Raw genomic sequence first — 18,909 nt, forward strand, 5'->3', positions numbered from 1 at the left:
GCAAAATTGTGCTGCTATTGATTATTTGCTTCTTCGCCAGCATATGGGTTGTGAAAGTTTTGATGGGATGTGTTGTTTCAATCTTTCAGATGAATCAAGAACCATCCAGCGCCAGCTCAACATTTTACATAATTTGGCCTCAGATTTGAAAATTGATACTTTAGGATCCTGGTGGGAATGTTTTTGGGCTTGGTTGCCCACAGATCTATTGGGAAATGTTCTATGTTATTTAGTTATTATTTGTGCTATTTTGATTGGTGGGTGCTGTTTTGTCCAGTGTCTCCCCTCCCTTTGCAATATGTGTATCACAGCTTTTTGCCCTAAACCCTCTCCTGCATTGCCTCAGGGTCAAGTATATGCCCTGTATAAACAATTGCAAGGATGTTCCTCTCCTGATTATGAGTCTTTTACTAGCCGCTCTTACGATGCCTTGTCTAAGAAAATAAAAAAGAGTGAAATGTAGGAATAGAAGAAAGTTATGTAGAGACATGCGCAGCAAAATGTCATGATCTCAGTAGCTGGTTACCTCTTAACCTATGAGCTCACCTAATTAGCAGAACCAAATGTAGGAATAGAGAAAAGGTTACGTACAGACATGCGCAGCAAAATGCCATGATCTCAGTGACCGATTACCTCAACTGTTTATGAGAACCAGGTAGTACCAGGGACCATCTGGATATGTGAAGATTCTACTCTGGCTGGGATAGTTTTAGAGATTGACAAGGAGAATGTACCAATAAGATGCTGTTGCTACCCCTGCTTTTGCTTTGCTTGTTAAAACTGTATAAAAGCCAAATAAACTTTGCGTAAGGCAGACAGACATTTTGGACACCACCTGCTGCTATGGATTTCTGAGACCTACAGAGTACAGCTTGATTTGGTCTCCTCCAGTCTGGTTCCTGCTAGAGCAGTGTTTCTCAACCTTGGCAACTTTAAGAAGTGAGGACTTCAGCTCCCAGAATCGCCCAGCCAGGCTGGCTGAGGAATTCTGGGAATGGAGGCCCCCGCATCTAAAAGTTGCCAAGCTTGAGAAACATTGCTCAAATGTATCAGTCCAATGCCTCTGGCAGGCAACAGATTGAGGAAAGGTGCCATTGCTCTACCATGCTACGTTAGAATGACGTTCTTATTACCAGTGCTTATATATTTCATCTTTTCCTTTTTCTTTCTTTCTCTTGTATAGCACAGAACTGGTTGGCAACATGGCCTCAATTCTGCAGTGCTGTCCTTTCCTGACCCGAGATCCATCTCTCTTCCTACGGAAATTTGGCCCACTGCTGGTCAACAGTGCTCAACGCTGCCCTGTGATGGTGGCCCGCACTTTCTATAGTTCTGTCACTGACCTGCAGAGTGAAAAAGACACCTGTGGAAACGATGGTGAGATGATGGGGTGGAGCTCAGAGAAAAGATACTGGAAAGGAAACAAAAACTGATGTCATATCAGATCCATAGATGTCAAACCAAACCACACATTTCATGCTAGGAGCTCACAAATGGGCTCTTGTAGAGGTGTTCCAGGTTTTTTAGATCAACCCAGTCTCTTGGTAACAAACCTATATTTTGTGGGTATAAACTGTGTGTACTCCCTGCATTATTTGTTTACATGTAAAAGGGTTGAAATCTCTGTGTGAAAGCACCTAAAACCCTTTTTATAGAGAGTGGCTCCTTTTTGAAATTGTTCTTTTGTAGTTCAAGACATGGTGTCATCATTTCACAGTCACTGATTAGCTCAGAGGCAACTTGTAATTCTTCTAATTTTTACTTCCTGGCTGACATTACGTGGACACATTCAGAAATTTAATGTGCATTTCAGTCTGTAGAAAAGGAAGTGGAAATTGCATCTTTTCTTCCCTATGCATAAAAAAGGTTTGCCTTGACAAAGCAATCATATTAAAATGAGAACATAACCTGCCCGAAATATAAGCTAGAATCTTGTTCCTGGTGCTTGGTTTTCCTATATTCAGATGGAAAAATTCTTTCCCAGGTTTGTATGGATGGAATAATGTCTGATTATGTGATGGACAGGTCATAGATTTAGTCCTAACTTTGCCCATGACCATTAAAAATATTAGGTGTTGAAAGTTGGTTCAAACATCCAACCGAGTCAATTGAGGGATCTGAAATCAGTCATGCTGGTTATATTTTCATGACGGATAGAGGGTATTTGCATGAAACACTCCTCACATGCAACATTCCTCATCTCCCATTGCAAAAATTGTTCATAGATGATGAGAAAACCTTTCTCTGACTGAAACCCTGGAGACTCAATTCCAGAACCCAGCCTTCCTTACCCTGGCTTGTACCCTCTAGGCATCCTGGGATAGAACTTCTCAGATTTACTGACAATGCGATCAATACCAAGAATTTTGGAAGTTGGCTTCTCATTTTGAAAGACATCAGTTTAGAGAAACAGGAGACCTAGTGGACTGAATGGACAAAGAATGAAGTCCAAAAGTCCTTGGAAAAAGTTGAAGTGGTGGAGAATCTGGAATCTACTAAATGTCAGGTGCAAAGAACCAGGAGCATCTGCTAAGTCCAATTATTAATTATTAATTACCAATTACCAATTACCTATTACCTATTACCTATTATTTATTATTTATGATTTATGATTTATGATTTATGATTTATGATTTATGATTTATTTATTATTTATTATTTATTATTTATTATTTATTATTTATTATTTATTATTTATTATTTATTATTTATTATTTATACGATTGTATCACAGCGGCCAGTTGTTACGCCGGATTTGGCATTGATTACTAGTCGGGCTCCACCCAGGGGCCTAGGACATCGTAACGTATTTTCATAATATACGTGCAGATCCAAGCAGTGCAGCTTTTTGCATTTGACTGATGGTGATTTTGTCAAGTTTTAACTGTTTTAAATGTAATTCCAGTGCTTTTGGAATAGCACCCAGTGTGCCGATTACCACTGGAATTACCACTGCTGGTTTGTGCCATAATCGTTGAATTTCAATTTTTAAGTCCTGGTATTTCGCGACTTTTTCATGTTCCTTCTCCTTGACCCTGCTATCACCTGGTATTGCGATGTCTATGATTGTAACCTTATTTATTATTATTATTATTATTATTATTATTATTATTATTATTATTATTATGTGGTTAATCTTTGGTGAGATACACAGCCTTTGGGGCTGGTTGGTAGCTCAACAACTTGAGTCCTAACCATGGACCTAGGAACTGTTAAGGTAACATCGGAGGATATAAGTTGTTCCAAGTAGGGTGGTTTTTTGTAGAATCAGAATGTTCAAATCCGATAAATTTAGAATTTCCAAATAGTGAGGTAGCCCTTTAGGTATTGCTCCACATGATTTCTTTTTCCACAGTCTCTCAACCTCAATTTGCAAGTCCCAGTATTTTGTGATTTTTTTTCTTGCTGTTTATCTTCAACTCCTCCATCACCAGGTATTGCAATGTCAATGAACCATACTTTTTTCTTTTCAATTATTGTTATGTCAGGTGTGTTGTAGGCCAAGTGCCTGTCAGTCTGGATTCTGAAGTCCCACAAGATCTTGCCTTTCTCATTCTCTAAAACCTTCTCAACCTGATGGTTCCAGTGGTTTTTGCTGTACTCAAATCCAAACTTTTGGCACAATTTCCAGTGAATGATCTTAGCAACCCAGTTTGTGAAATTTTGCTGTACCCGCTGATCAAGTGGTCAACTGTCTCATCTTTCTCATTACAGAGGCGACATTTGCTGTTGGTGGTAACATGTTGAATTTTTGCCTTCATGCAGTTTGTGGCTAAGGCTTGTTCTTGAACTGCCAAAATAAAGCCTTCTGTTTCTTTTTTCAGTACTCCTGATCTTAACCAGTTCCAAGTTAGTTTTTGGTTAGCTTTGCCTTCAATACTTTTCAGGTATTGGCCATGCATAACTTTGCTTTTCCAATTTTCAGCTCACTTCTCAATTACTTCTTTCTTATATTCAGCTTTTAACTTAGTTGTCTTCAAAAGGCCTCCTTTATTTACTTCCTTAATAATTGGTTCTTCACTTTTCTGGATGTAATCGTTCAAGTTGTGTTTTTCTTCTTCCACAGTCTGTTTTACTTGTAGGAGTCCTCGACCACTCTCTGCTCTTGGTAGATACAATCGGTCAACATCATTTTTAGGGTGCAAAGCATGATTCATTGTCATAAGCTTCCTTGTTTTTCTGTCCAAATTGTCCAACTCCAACTGGGTCCAGTCAATTATTCCTGCAGAGTATCGAATCACAGGTATAGCCCAGGTATTTATGGCTTTTATGATGTTTCCTCCATTCAATTTGGACTTTAAAATCTTGCGAATTCGTCGAATGTACTTGGCTGAAGTTAATTCCTTGACTTTATTATGCATTAAGTCAGAGGCCTCTAAAATCCCCAAGTACTTGTAGCCTTCTTCTGGTTTTACTGCCTTTATCATTTCTTCATTCTCAAGTTCTATTCCATCATCTTCTATGACCTTGCCTGCTTTGGTTGCCATTGTTGCACATTTGTCAATTCCAAACTGCATACCAATGTCTTGGCTAAATTCTTTTCTGCTTTCAATTAATAAACTCAGTTCAGCTTTTGTTTTACCAAACAGCTTCAAATCATCCATGTACACCAAGTGCGAGATTTTCAGTCCTTTCTTTGCAAGTTCGTATCCACAGTTCATCTTCTTCAAAATGATTGTCAGTGGGCGACGGGCAAGCTTTGCTCACCCCGCGCACTCCTGGTGGGCTCCCCTTTGATCGGGGGGGACACAGGACGCCCTGGAGAGGCTCCTGCCGAGGGGGCGGCATAGCGGGGGATCCCCTGTGTCGGCGGCGGCCGGAGGGGGCCCCCGCATCGCTCTAGGCACCCGGAGGCAAGAGGGGAGGCGCCGCGGCGTCTTCGCATTGAGGCAGCCGGATGAAACCCAAGATTCGAAGGACGCAGTTGCTGTGCGGTGAGATGGAGATTCCCCCCATTCCCTTTGATGATTGAATGAAAATTTAAAGACTGTCAGCTCTTTGGAAAGGTCTTCAATTCGTGGCTGGGAAGTGTGATTGGAGGAAGGGGGATTCCCCCCCCCTTGGACAAGCGGCTTGAAACTGTTTTGCTCCCTGCCCCCAGAAGAGGAGGAGGGGGGGAGCCCTGGAATGGAATCACCCTCGTAGCAAAAAGCAGATTTCCTTTACTGCAATTGTGAAATGAGGTGATGATCTGTTTTATCTTGAAAACTTTGAAAACTTTTGCCTTTGGATCCCGGAGCTGGCAGGGCAAGATGGCACACTTCCGTTGTCTTTATGTACTTTGAAATTTGACTACAGAAGTTGCTGGCATTTTGTCTTTGTCTCCGTGGCACTCAGAAAAGTCTCGTGTTACATCTTATCCTGGACTTGGAACAAAGGACTTTATTGCTTTATTGCCTAGGTCCCTATTTGTCTGGGCTCCCTGCCTTGTGATCTCTCTCGGCTACCCACCTCCCCAGTTGTTTCTTCTCTGTATTGACATCTTCATCTCTGATCTTTGATTACCACAATGCCACCCAAAAGACCACCACCGGGGAAGCCGGGATTTGTGGGCTCTGCCCCAACATCCTCAACGTCCAGCCCCAGCGGAGAACAGACATTAACTTCTTTGTTTCAGCTTAAGCCCTCTGAGGTGGACAACAGATGTTTGAACAACTCTTAAAGGGGCAGGAGGAATTAAAAAATCAATTGAAAGAAATGAATGAGCAGATCAGAGAGAATAAAGACCATGTGATCCAAAACTCACAGAGACTGGAACTTTTGGAGGAGAGGACGGCTGAGATGAGGAGAGAGGTGAAGGGGGTGCAGAAAGGAAATCAAGAACTTGAGAACCACCAGATAAAAACGGAATTTGAACGAATGTCCTTCTTTCTTAGGTTCCAAAATGTAATTGAGGCTGATGATGAAAATTTGAGGGATATTATGGCAAATTTATTGGCTGAATTTATTGGAAAAGATAGACAACAGATGGGGTGGGACATGGACCTGGTTTATAGAGTAAACTCAACATATGCTAGAACACACAATGTTCCAAGGGAGGTACACATCAAATTTCTTAGAAAGACCACAAGAGATGAGATTCTGAGTGCACAAAGGGGGCAAACATTAAAATACAAGGACAGAGAAATAGCCATTCTGAAACAGATCCCAAAGAAAGTTAGAGATAAAAGAAAAAAATATTCGCTCTTAGCGAATAAATTATACCAGAAAGGGGTGTGGTTTCGATGGCTTTTGCCAGAAGGTATGCTAATATTCTGGGAGGACACAAGAGTTAGAATTAACACAACCACTGAAGCTGAGGCCTTTATGGAAAAAAATAAAGTCCTCCTAGATAAACCTAATGACACTACACCGGACATACAGGACATGGGAGGTGCCGGAGCTCTGCCGGGGGGGGGGGGGGAGAAGAGGCAACATTGAGAAAACTCAGATCACAAAAATGAATTTGAAAATCTGTGTGATATAAAATGATTGAAACTATCTTAAGATAAAAGTTTATATGCTGACAAAATAGTACTAAGTAATAACAAACTAATGTATTAGTAAATGAAAGTTATGAGAATGGGGGGGAGGGATAATGTAACTGTCAAAATTTGTACTTCATCCATTACCCCTTTCCTTGAATATTTTGTTTTAAAAACCAATAAAAGTTTGTTTTTAAAAAATGATTGTCAGTGGTATCATTGAGAGTATAAAAAGTAGGGGTGAAAGGGAATCGCCCTGGAAAATGCCTCGTTTAATTTCAACTTCACCCAGTTCTTCTTCATTAGCTATAAGCTTCGTTTTCCAGAGGTTCATTGAAGTTTCCATGAATTTTTGTATGTTGCTGCTGATGCCAAAGATTTTCAGGCTTTTCTTGATCCAGCTATGAGGAACTGAATCAGCTTTCTTATAGTCTATCCAAGCCATGAACAGGTTGGTTCGTCTTTTCTTTGAATTCTTTAGGATTAGCTTGTCAATCAGCAGTTGGTCCTTTGTTCCTCTTGAATTTTTGCAGCATCCTTTCTGTTCTACAGGAAGCAAGTTATTTCTTTCCAAGTATCCATAAATTTGGTTTGCAATGATACCAGTAAGGAGCTTGTATGTTGTTGGCAAACAGGTGATTGGCCTATAGTTTCCAGGGTCCTTTCCTTTTTCTTTATCTTTTTGGATCAAAAATGTCCTTCCAGTTGTCATCCATTCATCATTTTCAGGTGTTTTTAAGATCTGGTTCATTTGGGCTGCCAATCTTTTGTGCACACTTGTAAGTGCCTTTAACCGGAAGCCATGTAACTCATCTGGTCCAGGTGCACTCCAGTTCTTCACTTTTCTTGACTGTCTTTGCACCATTTCTTTTGTTATTTTCACATCTTCCATTTTAGGCACTTTAATAGAATCTTCAATTTCTTTGATCCATTTTGCATTTCTGTTGTGGTTCTTGTTGTTTTCCCACAAATTCTTCCAGAATTTCAGAGCTTTCTCTTTATCGGGCTTTTCATTTGTTCTTACTCCCTCTCCACTTTCTAATCTTTTATAAAACTGGTGCTGATTTGCTGTGAACTGTGAGTTTTCCTTGAACTGAGTTACTCGGTTTTCATACCTTTTAATCTTTTCAGCAACGGCAACAACCTTCTGCTTCAGCTCTTCAATTACTACCGCAATCTCCTTGTTCTCCAAATCATATCTTACTTCCAGGCTGCTTTTGATCTGCTTGTTCTTTAGCTGCCCTTGCCTTAAGTTCTTCAAGTTGCTCAAGTCTCCACGAAATTTTTTGATCTTCAATTCCAACCGAATTTTCCACTTAGGCTTCCCCTTCTTGCCTCTTTGGTTCTTTTGTATTTTCAAACCCAATTCTTTGGTGGTTATGAAGGCTGCTGCATACATCAGCTGGTTTGTTTCAGCTAATGTAGTGGTTTGAATGGTTTGCACAGCCTCATTGACCTTTTTTAGTACCTTTCTCAATTCTTTCTGGTTCACTTGGTTCAGCTTTGGCAAACATGTTCTTTCAGCGTCTTCCATTTGATGCTTTATTTTCTCAGCTAATTGAGCAATATCTGTTGGTATTTGTTGCTCTTTATCTTCATCCATTTCGGCATCCTCTTCCTCCCTTTCTTCCTCAGTTTGCTTTTGAATTTGCAGATCATTCTTGATGTTACTCTTCTTTGTTGGTATACTAAAACCATTAGTTGCTTTCTCTTCGATTCCTATTAATTCTGCTGTAGTGAAAAATTTGTGGCTTAGAATTACACGTCGTTGGTCCATTAGCCTTTGTTCACTGATATCACAATCCGTGTGGTTCATCTTCCAAATCTGATACATTCATTTTTGAAATCCACGTTTTGCTGGCTCAGAATTATTATTATTATTATTATTATTATTATTATTATTATTATTATTATTATTATTATTATTATTATTATTATTATTATTATTATTATTATTATATTAACTTTATTCATTAAACATGAAACTCAGCCAACTGAACATTCAAAAATGCATTAAAAATACCAGTGACTTGTGTTAATGGTTGATACGGTTTGATGCCAGTATCCTAGGTATCAACCAAGTACCTTCTTAAAATATTTATATTATATTATATTATTATATTAATTATATTATATTATTATATTAATTATATTATATTATTATATTAATTATATTATATTATATTATAATATTATTATATTTATTATATTATATTATATTATATTATATTATAATATAACATTACATTACTATATTATATTATATTATATTATATTATATTATATTATATTATATTATATTATATTGATTATATTATATTGATTTATTATATTATATTATATTTATTATATTATATTTATTATATTATATTATATTTATTATATTATATTTATTATATTATATTATATTTATTATATTATTATGATATGATGTTATTTTATGTTATGTTATATTATTACTATTATCTTATATTATTATTACTATTATTATTATACTTTATTCATTAGGCATGAAACTCAGTCAACTGAGCATTCAAAAATGTATCACAAATACCATTGAGTGGTGTTAATGGTTGTTGTTGTTGTTATTATTATTATTATTATTATTATTATTATTATTATTATTTAATATTTGGTGAAATTCACAGTCTTTGGGGCTGGATGGTAGCTCAACAGCTCGAGTCCTAACCAAGGACCTAGGAACTGTTTAGGTAACGTCGGAGGATTTAAGCTGTTCCAAGTAGGGGGGGGGGGTATTATTATTATCATCATCATCATCATCAAATGATCAAAGCTAAATTGCCACTAGATAAGGATCAATCAAATTAATGGGGGGGAGGGGCTGCACCTGGGTCTCTTGTGGCTGTGCAATGATTCCAAACAGATGATATGTTTAACCCTGCTTTCCAGTTCAGCCTTCTCATCTCCTACGCTAAATTTGCTAAAAGCCATGCCTACGGGGAATCCCATTCAAGAATATCTCTATCAGCCTCTCTCTGGAGGCTGAAATCACGATAGATTTTCTTTTGTGCACCTTCTAGTTTCGATTCCTCGCTCAGCGCCCCAGTCTCTCCCTGCCACCCAGTGCCCCTTTATGGAATCCGAGCGCCAGAGTGGCCAGAGCTCCTTTGTGCAAGAAGCAAAACCTGAACTCCAGGAAGATGTCAGGCCTTTCAAATCAGGTAAGGAAGGAATCCAACCTCCTTGGGAATCACGGTGGCGGGAAAGATGAGACATCCTCCCCCCGTCTTCCTCTGACCTGTGTGCATCCCCCTCCCTCTAGGAGTGCTGACGTCCTTGATCCGAGAGGTGCACTGCAGCCTCAGAAAGAAGTTGCTGGACTCTAACAAAGTGTCTCACTTCATCCAGGACAACATGCCAGGTTGGGGAATTGGATCCTGACAACTTCTCCCATCGGGTGGGGGGGGGGGGTGGGGGAGTTGCCAGAGGGTCTGTGATATCTTCCAGCTTCCCTTGGGTATTAGGGTCAGCCGTACAAATTAACTGATTCTGTCTGAAGACTTAGTTGTGTCAAGCTTAACTGTCTGAGGTCTGCTTCCTCCTCTCTCCCAAATGAAAACTGGAGGTATAAATGACATTGACTCTTTATTTCATCATCTGTTACTGTGCCACTTTTTAGCATTAAAAAATGAGGATGCTTTTAAGACTATTCCCATTCACTTCTCTCCGTACTTTATCCAGAGGATCGTCTAGCAACCAAGCTGTCATCCCAGCCCATCACGCCAGTCCCTGATTTTCAATTTCTCTTCTCTGTGATCCATACTAAAGCCCCAAAAGAGGAAGGACTTGGGATTTGTTGATCCATCTTTTTTAAGGAAAAACACTTAGGTCACCTTTTTTCATTAGCTTTCTACAGTTAGTCTGCCAGTGGCTTACACAACTTAAGCAGAATGAGACAACCCTACAACAGTTACCCAGGCAAAAACAAAATAAACAGCTGCCTCTGAGAGCAAAGATGTTTACCCTGTCTCTATATTGGGGTTGATTTCACATTTCGGTTACAATCCATGCACAGTGCAGAATAATTGCCTGGATCCTTGGCCTTCTGAGGTCTGACTGAAAGATGGCAAGCTGAGGATTGAACCACAGAGAGAAGCATCAGGCACCTTCTCTGTTGAGCTCCTTGAGTGCATAGGAACCCTTAATTCAGGGGTGTCCAAACTTGGGAACTTTAAGACTTGTGGACTTCAACTCCCAGAATTCCCCAGCCAGCCAAGTCCACAAGTCTTAAAGTTCCCAGGTTTGGACACCCCTGCCTTAATTATTCAGTAATTATAAGTAGTCTTCATTTAGCAATTACAACTGGGACTGGCAACTAGATTGTTAAATAAAGCAGTCGCTGAATAAAACTGCAACTGCACTTATGATCTTCCTTCAGCTTTCTTTTGCTTTGCAGACCTGTGAGGGTCGAAACTCAAGGACTGGTGGCAGAATTACCTTTTCATTATTGTCATAACTATGAACTGTCACTAAATGATGTGGTCACTAAATGAGGGCTACCTGTATATTAAAATAAGGCTTTTACTGTGCTTACTGAAAGTTTACTAACGAGCAGCCTGCACACTCTTTTCTCCATACTCTGAACTGGGCAGGCTATAAGAAACATGAAATAAATAAATAACAAGTACCAGTATATTTTCTTAAACTAGATTTGGGGTTTCAAACCACCCCTTTCCTCCACATGATTGCTTCTCTGCTTTTGTTGTTTTGTTTTGTTTCTTAGTTATTGCTTTTTCATTATGTTTGAACTGTTGTTCTCAGCATGATGTTTTTGGCAATGATTGTTCTACCATCAAAAAGCTCGGCGGAAGCTACCCAAATGCCCTGCATGAATAAGCTTTATGTGGCTTTACGTAGCAAGCCTAAATATTTGGCATTATTTATTCTCCCGTAGCTGGTTTCCAGAGTTTCAGGCACACTTTGCTGGTTGGTTGGTTTTTATATTACCAGTTCTATGTTCAGGTTGAAATGGTAGGGATTAAGACTTTGACCTTCTGGATGCACAGGGCATTCTCATTGTATCTGGGCTGCAAAAGTCTTGTCTGAATTTTCTGTATCTCTTTCATCTGGTGAGTATCTGTATTCACACTGTTGGAAGAAATGTCCATCTGGGTTTAGTTCCAAGTGGGGAGAAAGACACTGGAAACATGAAGGCTTCTTGGAAAGATGGTTTAATGGTGGGCAGGACCACATGGTTTGAGGTCCTGGGCAAAAAAAAGGGAGGAGATGCTGAGAGTGCCTGGGTTTTATGCACTCTGGGCTTTTGAATTTGAGCTTGTATTCTGATTGGTTGTCGGGCTCCCATGGGGCCATGCAGGGGTAACTTTATAGGTTGTCTTTTGAGCCCCAGGCTTGGTTGAGCCTTGCTGAATGATGGTGTAATGAAGGGCAATTAAATGGTTCTGCCTGAAGGAGGTAGATCTTTGTTATGTAGAATAGATTGGCCCAAGCCTTAATGGCCCATTAACAAAGGTGGGGTGTGTGTGAATTTCTGCCTCCCTTTTAGGCTAAATATTCCGCCCTTTTAATATTTCCTAAAATATTTCATTTTTCTAGGAGAGAGTGCTAACTTCCTACACCACCATTGATATTCTGGACTTTGCTGGGCCCACTATAAAGTTCCATTATAGGAAGGAGCAGAAGACCTCTGCATGTGTTTGCAGAGAACAGAATTTCTGCTAACCTTTGTCTCCTGCTTCATCTCTCACCTCTCCCGTGTGCTGAAATGGCATCTCCCATCTTACTGAATTTGCATGGTTGGGAATTCCAGTTGGAGGGCACCACGTAGGAAAAGATTGTTAAAGCGTCGAAGCCTGCCTCTCCTCTATTAAATGTTAGGTGCTGTCCTGATACTTTTGGCCTTAACCATTGGAATTCCCAACCATGCAAATTCAGTTGAACTGCAAAATGTTAATTATTCAAGTTTCACCCCACAGTAATAGAAGGTTAACTCAGGCTGAACAGAACAGTGAGACCCAGTTTGGTATAGCGGTTAAGGTGCCGTCTTAGGAACCAGGAGACTGAGTTCTAGTCCCACTTTAGCCACGAAAGGCCAGCTAGGTGACTTTGGATCAATCTCTCAGCCCAGCCCAGCCCAGAGTTGTTGGTGTGGGTAAAATAGGAGGGGGAAGGAATACTAGATATATTCACTGCCTTGAGTTACTTATAAAAGTAATAAAGGCAGGCAAATAAACAAACAAACAGCCCCCCTTCCTGCATGCTGTTCTTTAACTGTAAAGTCACCATTGAGAGACAATGAGTGAGGGTCAGGCAGAAATTAACCCCTATTGTTTCCTAACAGGCAGCCCTGTGTTTCACTATGATGCGTTCTTTGAAGAAAAGATCCAAGCGAAGAAACAAGATCATACCTATCGGATCTTCAAGACTGTGAACCGCCGGGCAGATGCCTATCCTTTCGCTGAGGACTTCTCTACCTCCGAGGTTGAAGCGCGAGAGGTGTCCGTCTGGTGCAGCAATGACTACCTCGGAATGAGCCGCCACCCTCGGGTGCTGCAAGCCATACAGTGAGTGGCAGACAATATTCCCTGCACTGCCGTTCTCCACACCTCCCAAACAATTCTAATTTCCCCCTTGTATGCCCAGCTTTTCCCCACTGGAGGAATTCTACTTCCCACCATTCCCAGCCAACATGCATAATGGGGATAATGGGGAAACTGAGTCCAACCTGAGGGGGGCCTGAGGCTTTTCTTGATATTCATGAGCAATTCTACAATGGAGGGGGGACTCCTGGCTTTGCCACTCTATAGAGAGCAACTCTACAGTGGAGGGGGGGAACCCTCGCTTTGCCACTCTATAGAGAGCAACTCTATAGTGGAGAGGAGGACCCTCGCTTTGCCACTGACAATAAGATTTAAGTTTTTTAAATCTTTAAGAAGATGTTGGATAGCCATCTGTCTGAAACGGTATAGGGTTTCCTGCCTAGGCAGGTGGTTGGACTAGAAGACCTCCAAGGTTCCTTCCAACTCTACTATTGAATTGTATTATTTGGGGTGGGGTGGTAGCTTTCTCAATTTATGTTAGCATTATTCTATCAAAGGTCTGAAGGAAAAAAGAAATATGGGCATGTCTTGAAGCTTCTCTGGAACTACCTAGTCCTAGACCATACTTTGCTCCAGCTTTAGCTTAGATAAGGTCAGCAAAGCCATAGGTCATTGATGAGAAGGTTCAGGTAGTTTTAGAAAGTCAATAGTTGGAAGCCAGATTCCCTTAACTATGGCACGATTCATTTAACAACTGCAGTGATTCGTTTAGCAACCTTGGCAAAGAAGATTGTAAAACTAGGTGTGACTTACCCAATGTTAGCTACCTTGCTTACCAACAGAAATTCTGGTCCCGACTGTGGTCATAAGTCAAGGACTGCCTATATTCAGAACCCAGCAAGGCTGTCTCTAGCAAAAGCTTTCCTCTCGGAAACCTGAAAGCCGGGTATTAGAACTGGTTGTAGATGATCTTTGTCATTTTCTGAGCAAAGTCCCAATTTCCTCTTCTAACCCACAGCGATACCCTGCAGCGTTATGGAGCAGGAGCTGGAGGTACCAGGAACATTTCCGGCACTAGCCGATTCCACGTGGCTCTGGAGGAGGAATTGGCCAGTTTGCACAACAAAGATGCCGCTCTGCTATTTACCTCCTGTTTTGTGGCCAATGACTCTACTCTCTTCACGCTTGCCCGCATGATGCCAGGTAACCAGCAGGCAGTACAGGAGACCTAGGATCAGCCTGAAGTGAAGACCTCCGTTCTCCCTAGTTTGTGAGAAGAGGAGAGATGGGGAATTACTCTTGGCTTGGTTTCTCTCCCGCAGGATGTGAAATCTACTCTGATGCTGGGAACCATGCATCCATGATCCAGGGCATCCGAAACAGCGGCGTTCCAAAGTACGTGTTTCGGCATAATGATCCAGACCATTTGGAGGAGCTCCTTCGCAAGGCCAAACCCAGCACCCCAAAGATTGTTGCCTTTGAAACTGTGCATTCGATGGACGGTAATTGCCTCCCTTTAGGTTTCGCTACATGGTGTCCTAATAACTTCATAAAACATGATCATGCATCAGAAAGGCGTTTCTAGGTATAAGCTGACCAAAAGCATTTCCTTCTTCCTGGGCCAGCCCCGATTCCTTGGCCAGTTGAAGAAGGGGTAACCAACAGCAGTTTCAGGGGAAAGTGGCAAAGATAATGGGTCACTATGGAAATGACTAGATCAGTGGTTCTCAACCTGTGGGTTGGGACCCCTTTCACAGGGGTCGCCTAAGACCATCGGAAAACACATATTTTCGATGGTCTTAGGAACCGAGACACCAATTTTATGGTTGGGGGTCACCACAACATGAGGAGCTGTATTAAAGGGTCGCGGCATTGGGAAGGTCGAGAACCACTGGACTAGATGAACAATACGCAACAATAAACAGTGACCCCTGACAAAAGACTTGCAGGACAAGAGGTGAGCTAAAAATTCTGGAAGCATAGGCACCCGCTAGGCTAATACTGCAAAATGGACTGCAAAAAGGGCAGTCCGGGAGTTGCACGCAAAAAAAGTGGGTTGGAAGCTTTTGCCATTCAGGTACTTGCCCAAATCCAGTGTTTTCAATAGTCCTTTGTCCGCAGGTGCCATCTGCCCCCTGGAAGAGATGTGCGATGTGGCCCACCGCTATGGGGCCATCACTTTTGTGGATGAGGTCCATGCTGTGGGACTCTATGGGGCCCAGGGAGCCGGCATTGGGGAACGTGATGGAGTGATGGGCAAAATAGACATCGTATCTGGCACTCTGGGTGAGTTGGGAAAGCAAAGGCCCAGAAAAGAAAGAAAGTGGGTCATAAATACTCTTAAGGCCCCCAACCTTTTGGGCAACAGGGACCGATTCCATGGAGAAAGGTTTTTCTGCGAACCGGAGAGGAAGCGGTTTTGCATGCTGCCTGCATACTGTGAATGGGGCTTTGCTTGTTTGCGTGGCCTGGTTGCTGACATGCCACGGACCGTTGCCAGTACATGGACTGGGGGGTTGGGGACTCCTGCTCTCAGGGAACCCTACTGACCATTAAAAAGCTGACCATCTCAAGAACCAAAGGTGGTGAGTTCTGCTGGTTGCTGCAAGATTTCAGCCTCTGATATTTTTCTCCTTATCATTCATAAGAAGGAAAAAATGCAAGACATACAATATGTTCAGCTTGCATACTGTATACAAGTTTCAGATCCAGCTTCTCAGAATTCACAGACGTCATAGTCCTATTTTTTAATTGCATTAGCTCATTCATGCTTCTTAATGTTAAATACACTTAATAGCATAAGATACGCTTGTCATTAAAGATACATCTTTCTTTTCCTCCCTTTCTCCTCCAGGAAAGGCTTTCGGCTGCGTGGGTGGCTATGTTGCAAGCACCACTTCCCTCATTGACACAGTGCGCTCCTATGCAGCCGGATTCATTTTCACCACTTCGCTGCCCCCCATGGTATTGGCTGGGGCCCTGGAATCTGTTCGGATCCTGAAGAGTCCCGAGGGGCAGGTGCTGCGCCGTGCCCACCAGCGCAACGTCAAGCACATGCGCCAGTTGCTCATGGATGCCGGGCTGCCTGTGGTCAGCTGCCCAAGTCACATCATTCCCATACGGGTATGGACGCCCCAGGATGGTGGAAGGGAGAAGCTAGGGCTGTAGAAGCAAAACAGACACAGGGGTGCAGTCCTCAAGGCAAAAAGCTTAAATTCCACTGACACCACTTTGCCATGTCCTTAATATACACAGCCCTTTATAGAATACTTAAGAAAATGAAATGAATGAACAGGACTGAGTAGCTGCAGAATCGTGTCCCTCACAGGAGGGGACCCCTGGATACCCTAAATTTTCTATGGCCAACTTTCCAGAGGGATGAAACAGCTGGATACCCTTCCTCGGTTGTCTGATTCATTCTTCTTCCTCAGGTTGGAGATGCAGCCCTGAATACCCAGCTTTGTGACCTGCTCCTCTCAGAGTACAACATCTACGTCCAGGCCATCAATTATCCTACTGTGCCCCGGGGGGAGGAACTGCTGCGGCTGGCCCCCTCGCCTCACCACACCCCACCCATGATGGACTACTTTGTGGGTGAGTCTCCAGTGCCGTGAGCACTAAGGCTCCAGCTCTATCTTACACAAATCATCTCATTCTATAAATTAAATACTAGTAAAGGGCAGGATTAGAACTCTCCAAATCTCTCTGGAAACAAAGGCACGTAAGTGAAAATCAAGTTATGATACTATTCATTACATGCCCAGTGCAGTGACCACTGAAGATCTCATAAACAGAACTGAACCCTAATGAGACGATATTTTTACAAACTGAAACTGGTCTGCACAAACAATAGTTAAACTTAACTGCAATTTCATCATGTATTGCATATAATGCAAACTGATGCAAATTATTCTGATCTCCCGCTTAGAATTTTAGCACCAGGCTTGTGGTAAAGTAACTTCATAACAAACAAAATGCAAATCTAGTACCATAGCAGAAATACAGTAGGAAAACCTAGAGTATATATTATGTAAATGTTGCACCTAGTTCCGATTTATAGTTCTAAGCAGATGCATGTATATCCTTGTTTGGGATGCTTCATTTAGTGTGCCTAGTGAGTGACCTGCTTTTTCCACCCAATAATTATTAACCCCCAAATACAGAAAAGGAAGGGCTTGTAAAAATTGTCCTTCTGAAAGTCCAAAACTGGTCCTGTTGTTATCTCTAGTCCAGTCTTATAAAAGGCTGACAGTGAATAGGATCCTGGCCTTCCGATCACCAGAATCCTCTTTATTTCCCCTTGGGGAGATTTTACTTCATAGATATGCAGGTTGACCAATAGTTATACGCCTAAGGTGAGTAAGTACTGCCACCAAGTGGCCAGTGGAGATTTTTTTTATTTTTAACTCCTATCATACTGTAAATATGGTAGCTGATAGTATTTATGGGAAGTGTTAAAAAGTTCGTTAGACACTGAAAGATATCTATAAATATTAACTCGTGTTTTATAAAGTAAAATTGTATAGATTTTTCATCGTTTTTAATCATTAGAAGCGAATTCAAAAGCAGGATGAAATAAGAGCTGAGACTTACTCTCTGCTGGTGCAGGCAATGGCAAAGCCACAGTTCTGTCTATAAACAGAACATAAGCAGCAGCTTTCAGTTCAGAGATTTGACTCTTTTCTCACATGATGGACTTTAAAAAGGACAGGGATTTCCTCTCATTTTTAGCTTCTACTTCAGAGCCTTGGCCATTCATTTTCTTACTACTAGCTCCAGAGGACACCATATAGCTCCTGTTGGAAGAAATGTCCTTCTGGGTACAGTTCCAATTGGGAAGAAAGACACTGGAAACATGGAGACTGCTTGGAAAGATGGTTTAATGGTGGACAGGACCACATGGGTAACTGACCACATGGAGTGGATAGTGAGATATATTTATACCCTCTCTCAGATTTTGAACTTATTTCCTGTTCCTGTGGCAAGGAATGTATCCTGATTGTCAGACTCCCATGGGGCCATGCAGGGGTACCTTTGTAGGTTGTCTTGAGTTCCAGGCTTGGTTGAATCTTGCTGGGTGATATAATCTTCTCAGGGGTCATGTGGTGAGATGGGTAAAGGGCTAATCCTACTATGTCCTGAGGGTGAAAGTCTTTTGTGTTGTAGATAAGCTGGCCCAGCCTCTCTGGGGCTATTAGCAAAGGTGGGGGCTGTTTTCCAAGAGCATGTTTCTCCTTTTCTCTTCCAGGGAGGTATAATATTTTGCCTTTTTAATATTTCCTAGAATATCTCATTCTTCTAGAAGAGGGGTGGGCGCTAACTTCCTACACTCCCAATGGTCCATTCAGTAGCAATGCAAGAACAGTCTGTATTTTGACCTGCTTTCTTCTCTTCCAGAAAAACTGCTGGCTGCTTGGCAGGAGGTGGGTCTACCCCTGCAGGTCTCAACCTCTCCCGAGTGCCACTTCTGCCACCGCCCACTTCATTTTGCCCTCATGAGTGAGTGGGAGCGGGATTACTTCGGAAACATGGGCCCCCGCTATGTCACCCTTTGTGCCTAAGGAGGGCCTCAGGCCACAGAGCTTGCTGCCTGGGGATGGGAAGAGCGAGGGGCATGCTTCATACCAAGGCTGCCCAGCAGAAAAGAGATTGTCTGAATACAATAAAGCTCTGAAACGGCCTTTTCTGCAGATTTCGTAGAATGTGAGATGAAGAAATTCCTCTAGCTGGCAGCCTTTTGCATCCCAAGGAGTCAGTGGCACTGACTTCACATATTACATCAGGCCCTGGTAGAATGTGAGTCATAGCTGTTGTAATTCAGTTTTCCAAGGAACAAAATGAAAGGCTCACACGGATTACACTCTTATTTTCCACATCAGCGGTTCTCCACCTGTGGGTCGGGACCCCTTTGGGGGGGTCGAATA

At 41.8% G+C, this 18,909-nt stretch overlaps 1 protein-coding gene across 2 annotated transcripts in view; it reads left to right on the top strand.

The window, feature by feature from the left end:
* Nucleotides 1-18,665, top strand: part of ALAS2 (5'-aminolevulinate synthase 2) — a 41,268-nt gene extending 22,603 nt beyond the window's left edge. For both annotated transcript variants that reach the window (XM_081971416.1, XM_081971415.1), the window contains 10 exons: nucleotides 1,184-1,377; nucleotides 9,506-9,646; nucleotides 9,748-9,846; nucleotides 12,787-13,009; nucleotides 14,004-14,188; nucleotides 14,308-14,487; nucleotides 15,107-15,271; nucleotides 15,840-16,108; nucleotides 16,417-16,579; nucleotides 18,383-18,665. In XM_081971416.1, the coding sequence (XP_081827542.1) occupies nucleotides 1,184-1,377; nucleotides 9,506-9,646; nucleotides 9,748-9,846; nucleotides 12,787-13,009; nucleotides 14,004-14,188; nucleotides 14,308-14,487; nucleotides 15,107-15,271; nucleotides 15,840-16,108; nucleotides 16,417-16,579; nucleotides 18,383-18,546 (1,783 nt within the window). In that variant the 3' untranslated portion in view covers nucleotides 18,547-18,665. The remainder of the gene's footprint in view (nucleotides 1-1,183; nucleotides 1,378-9,505; nucleotides 9,647-9,747; nucleotides 9,847-12,786; nucleotides 13,010-14,003; nucleotides 14,189-14,307; nucleotides 14,488-15,106; nucleotides 15,272-15,839; nucleotides 16,109-16,416; nucleotides 16,580-18,382) is intronic.
* The last annotated feature ends 244 nt before the right edge of the window (nucleotides 18,666-18,909 follow it).

This window comes from Natrix helvetica, assembly GCF_964273705.1.
Source record: "Natrix helvetica genome assembly, chromosome: 1".
NCBI lineage: Eukaryota > Metazoa > Chordata > Lepidosauria > Squamata > Natricidae > Natrix > Natrix helvetica.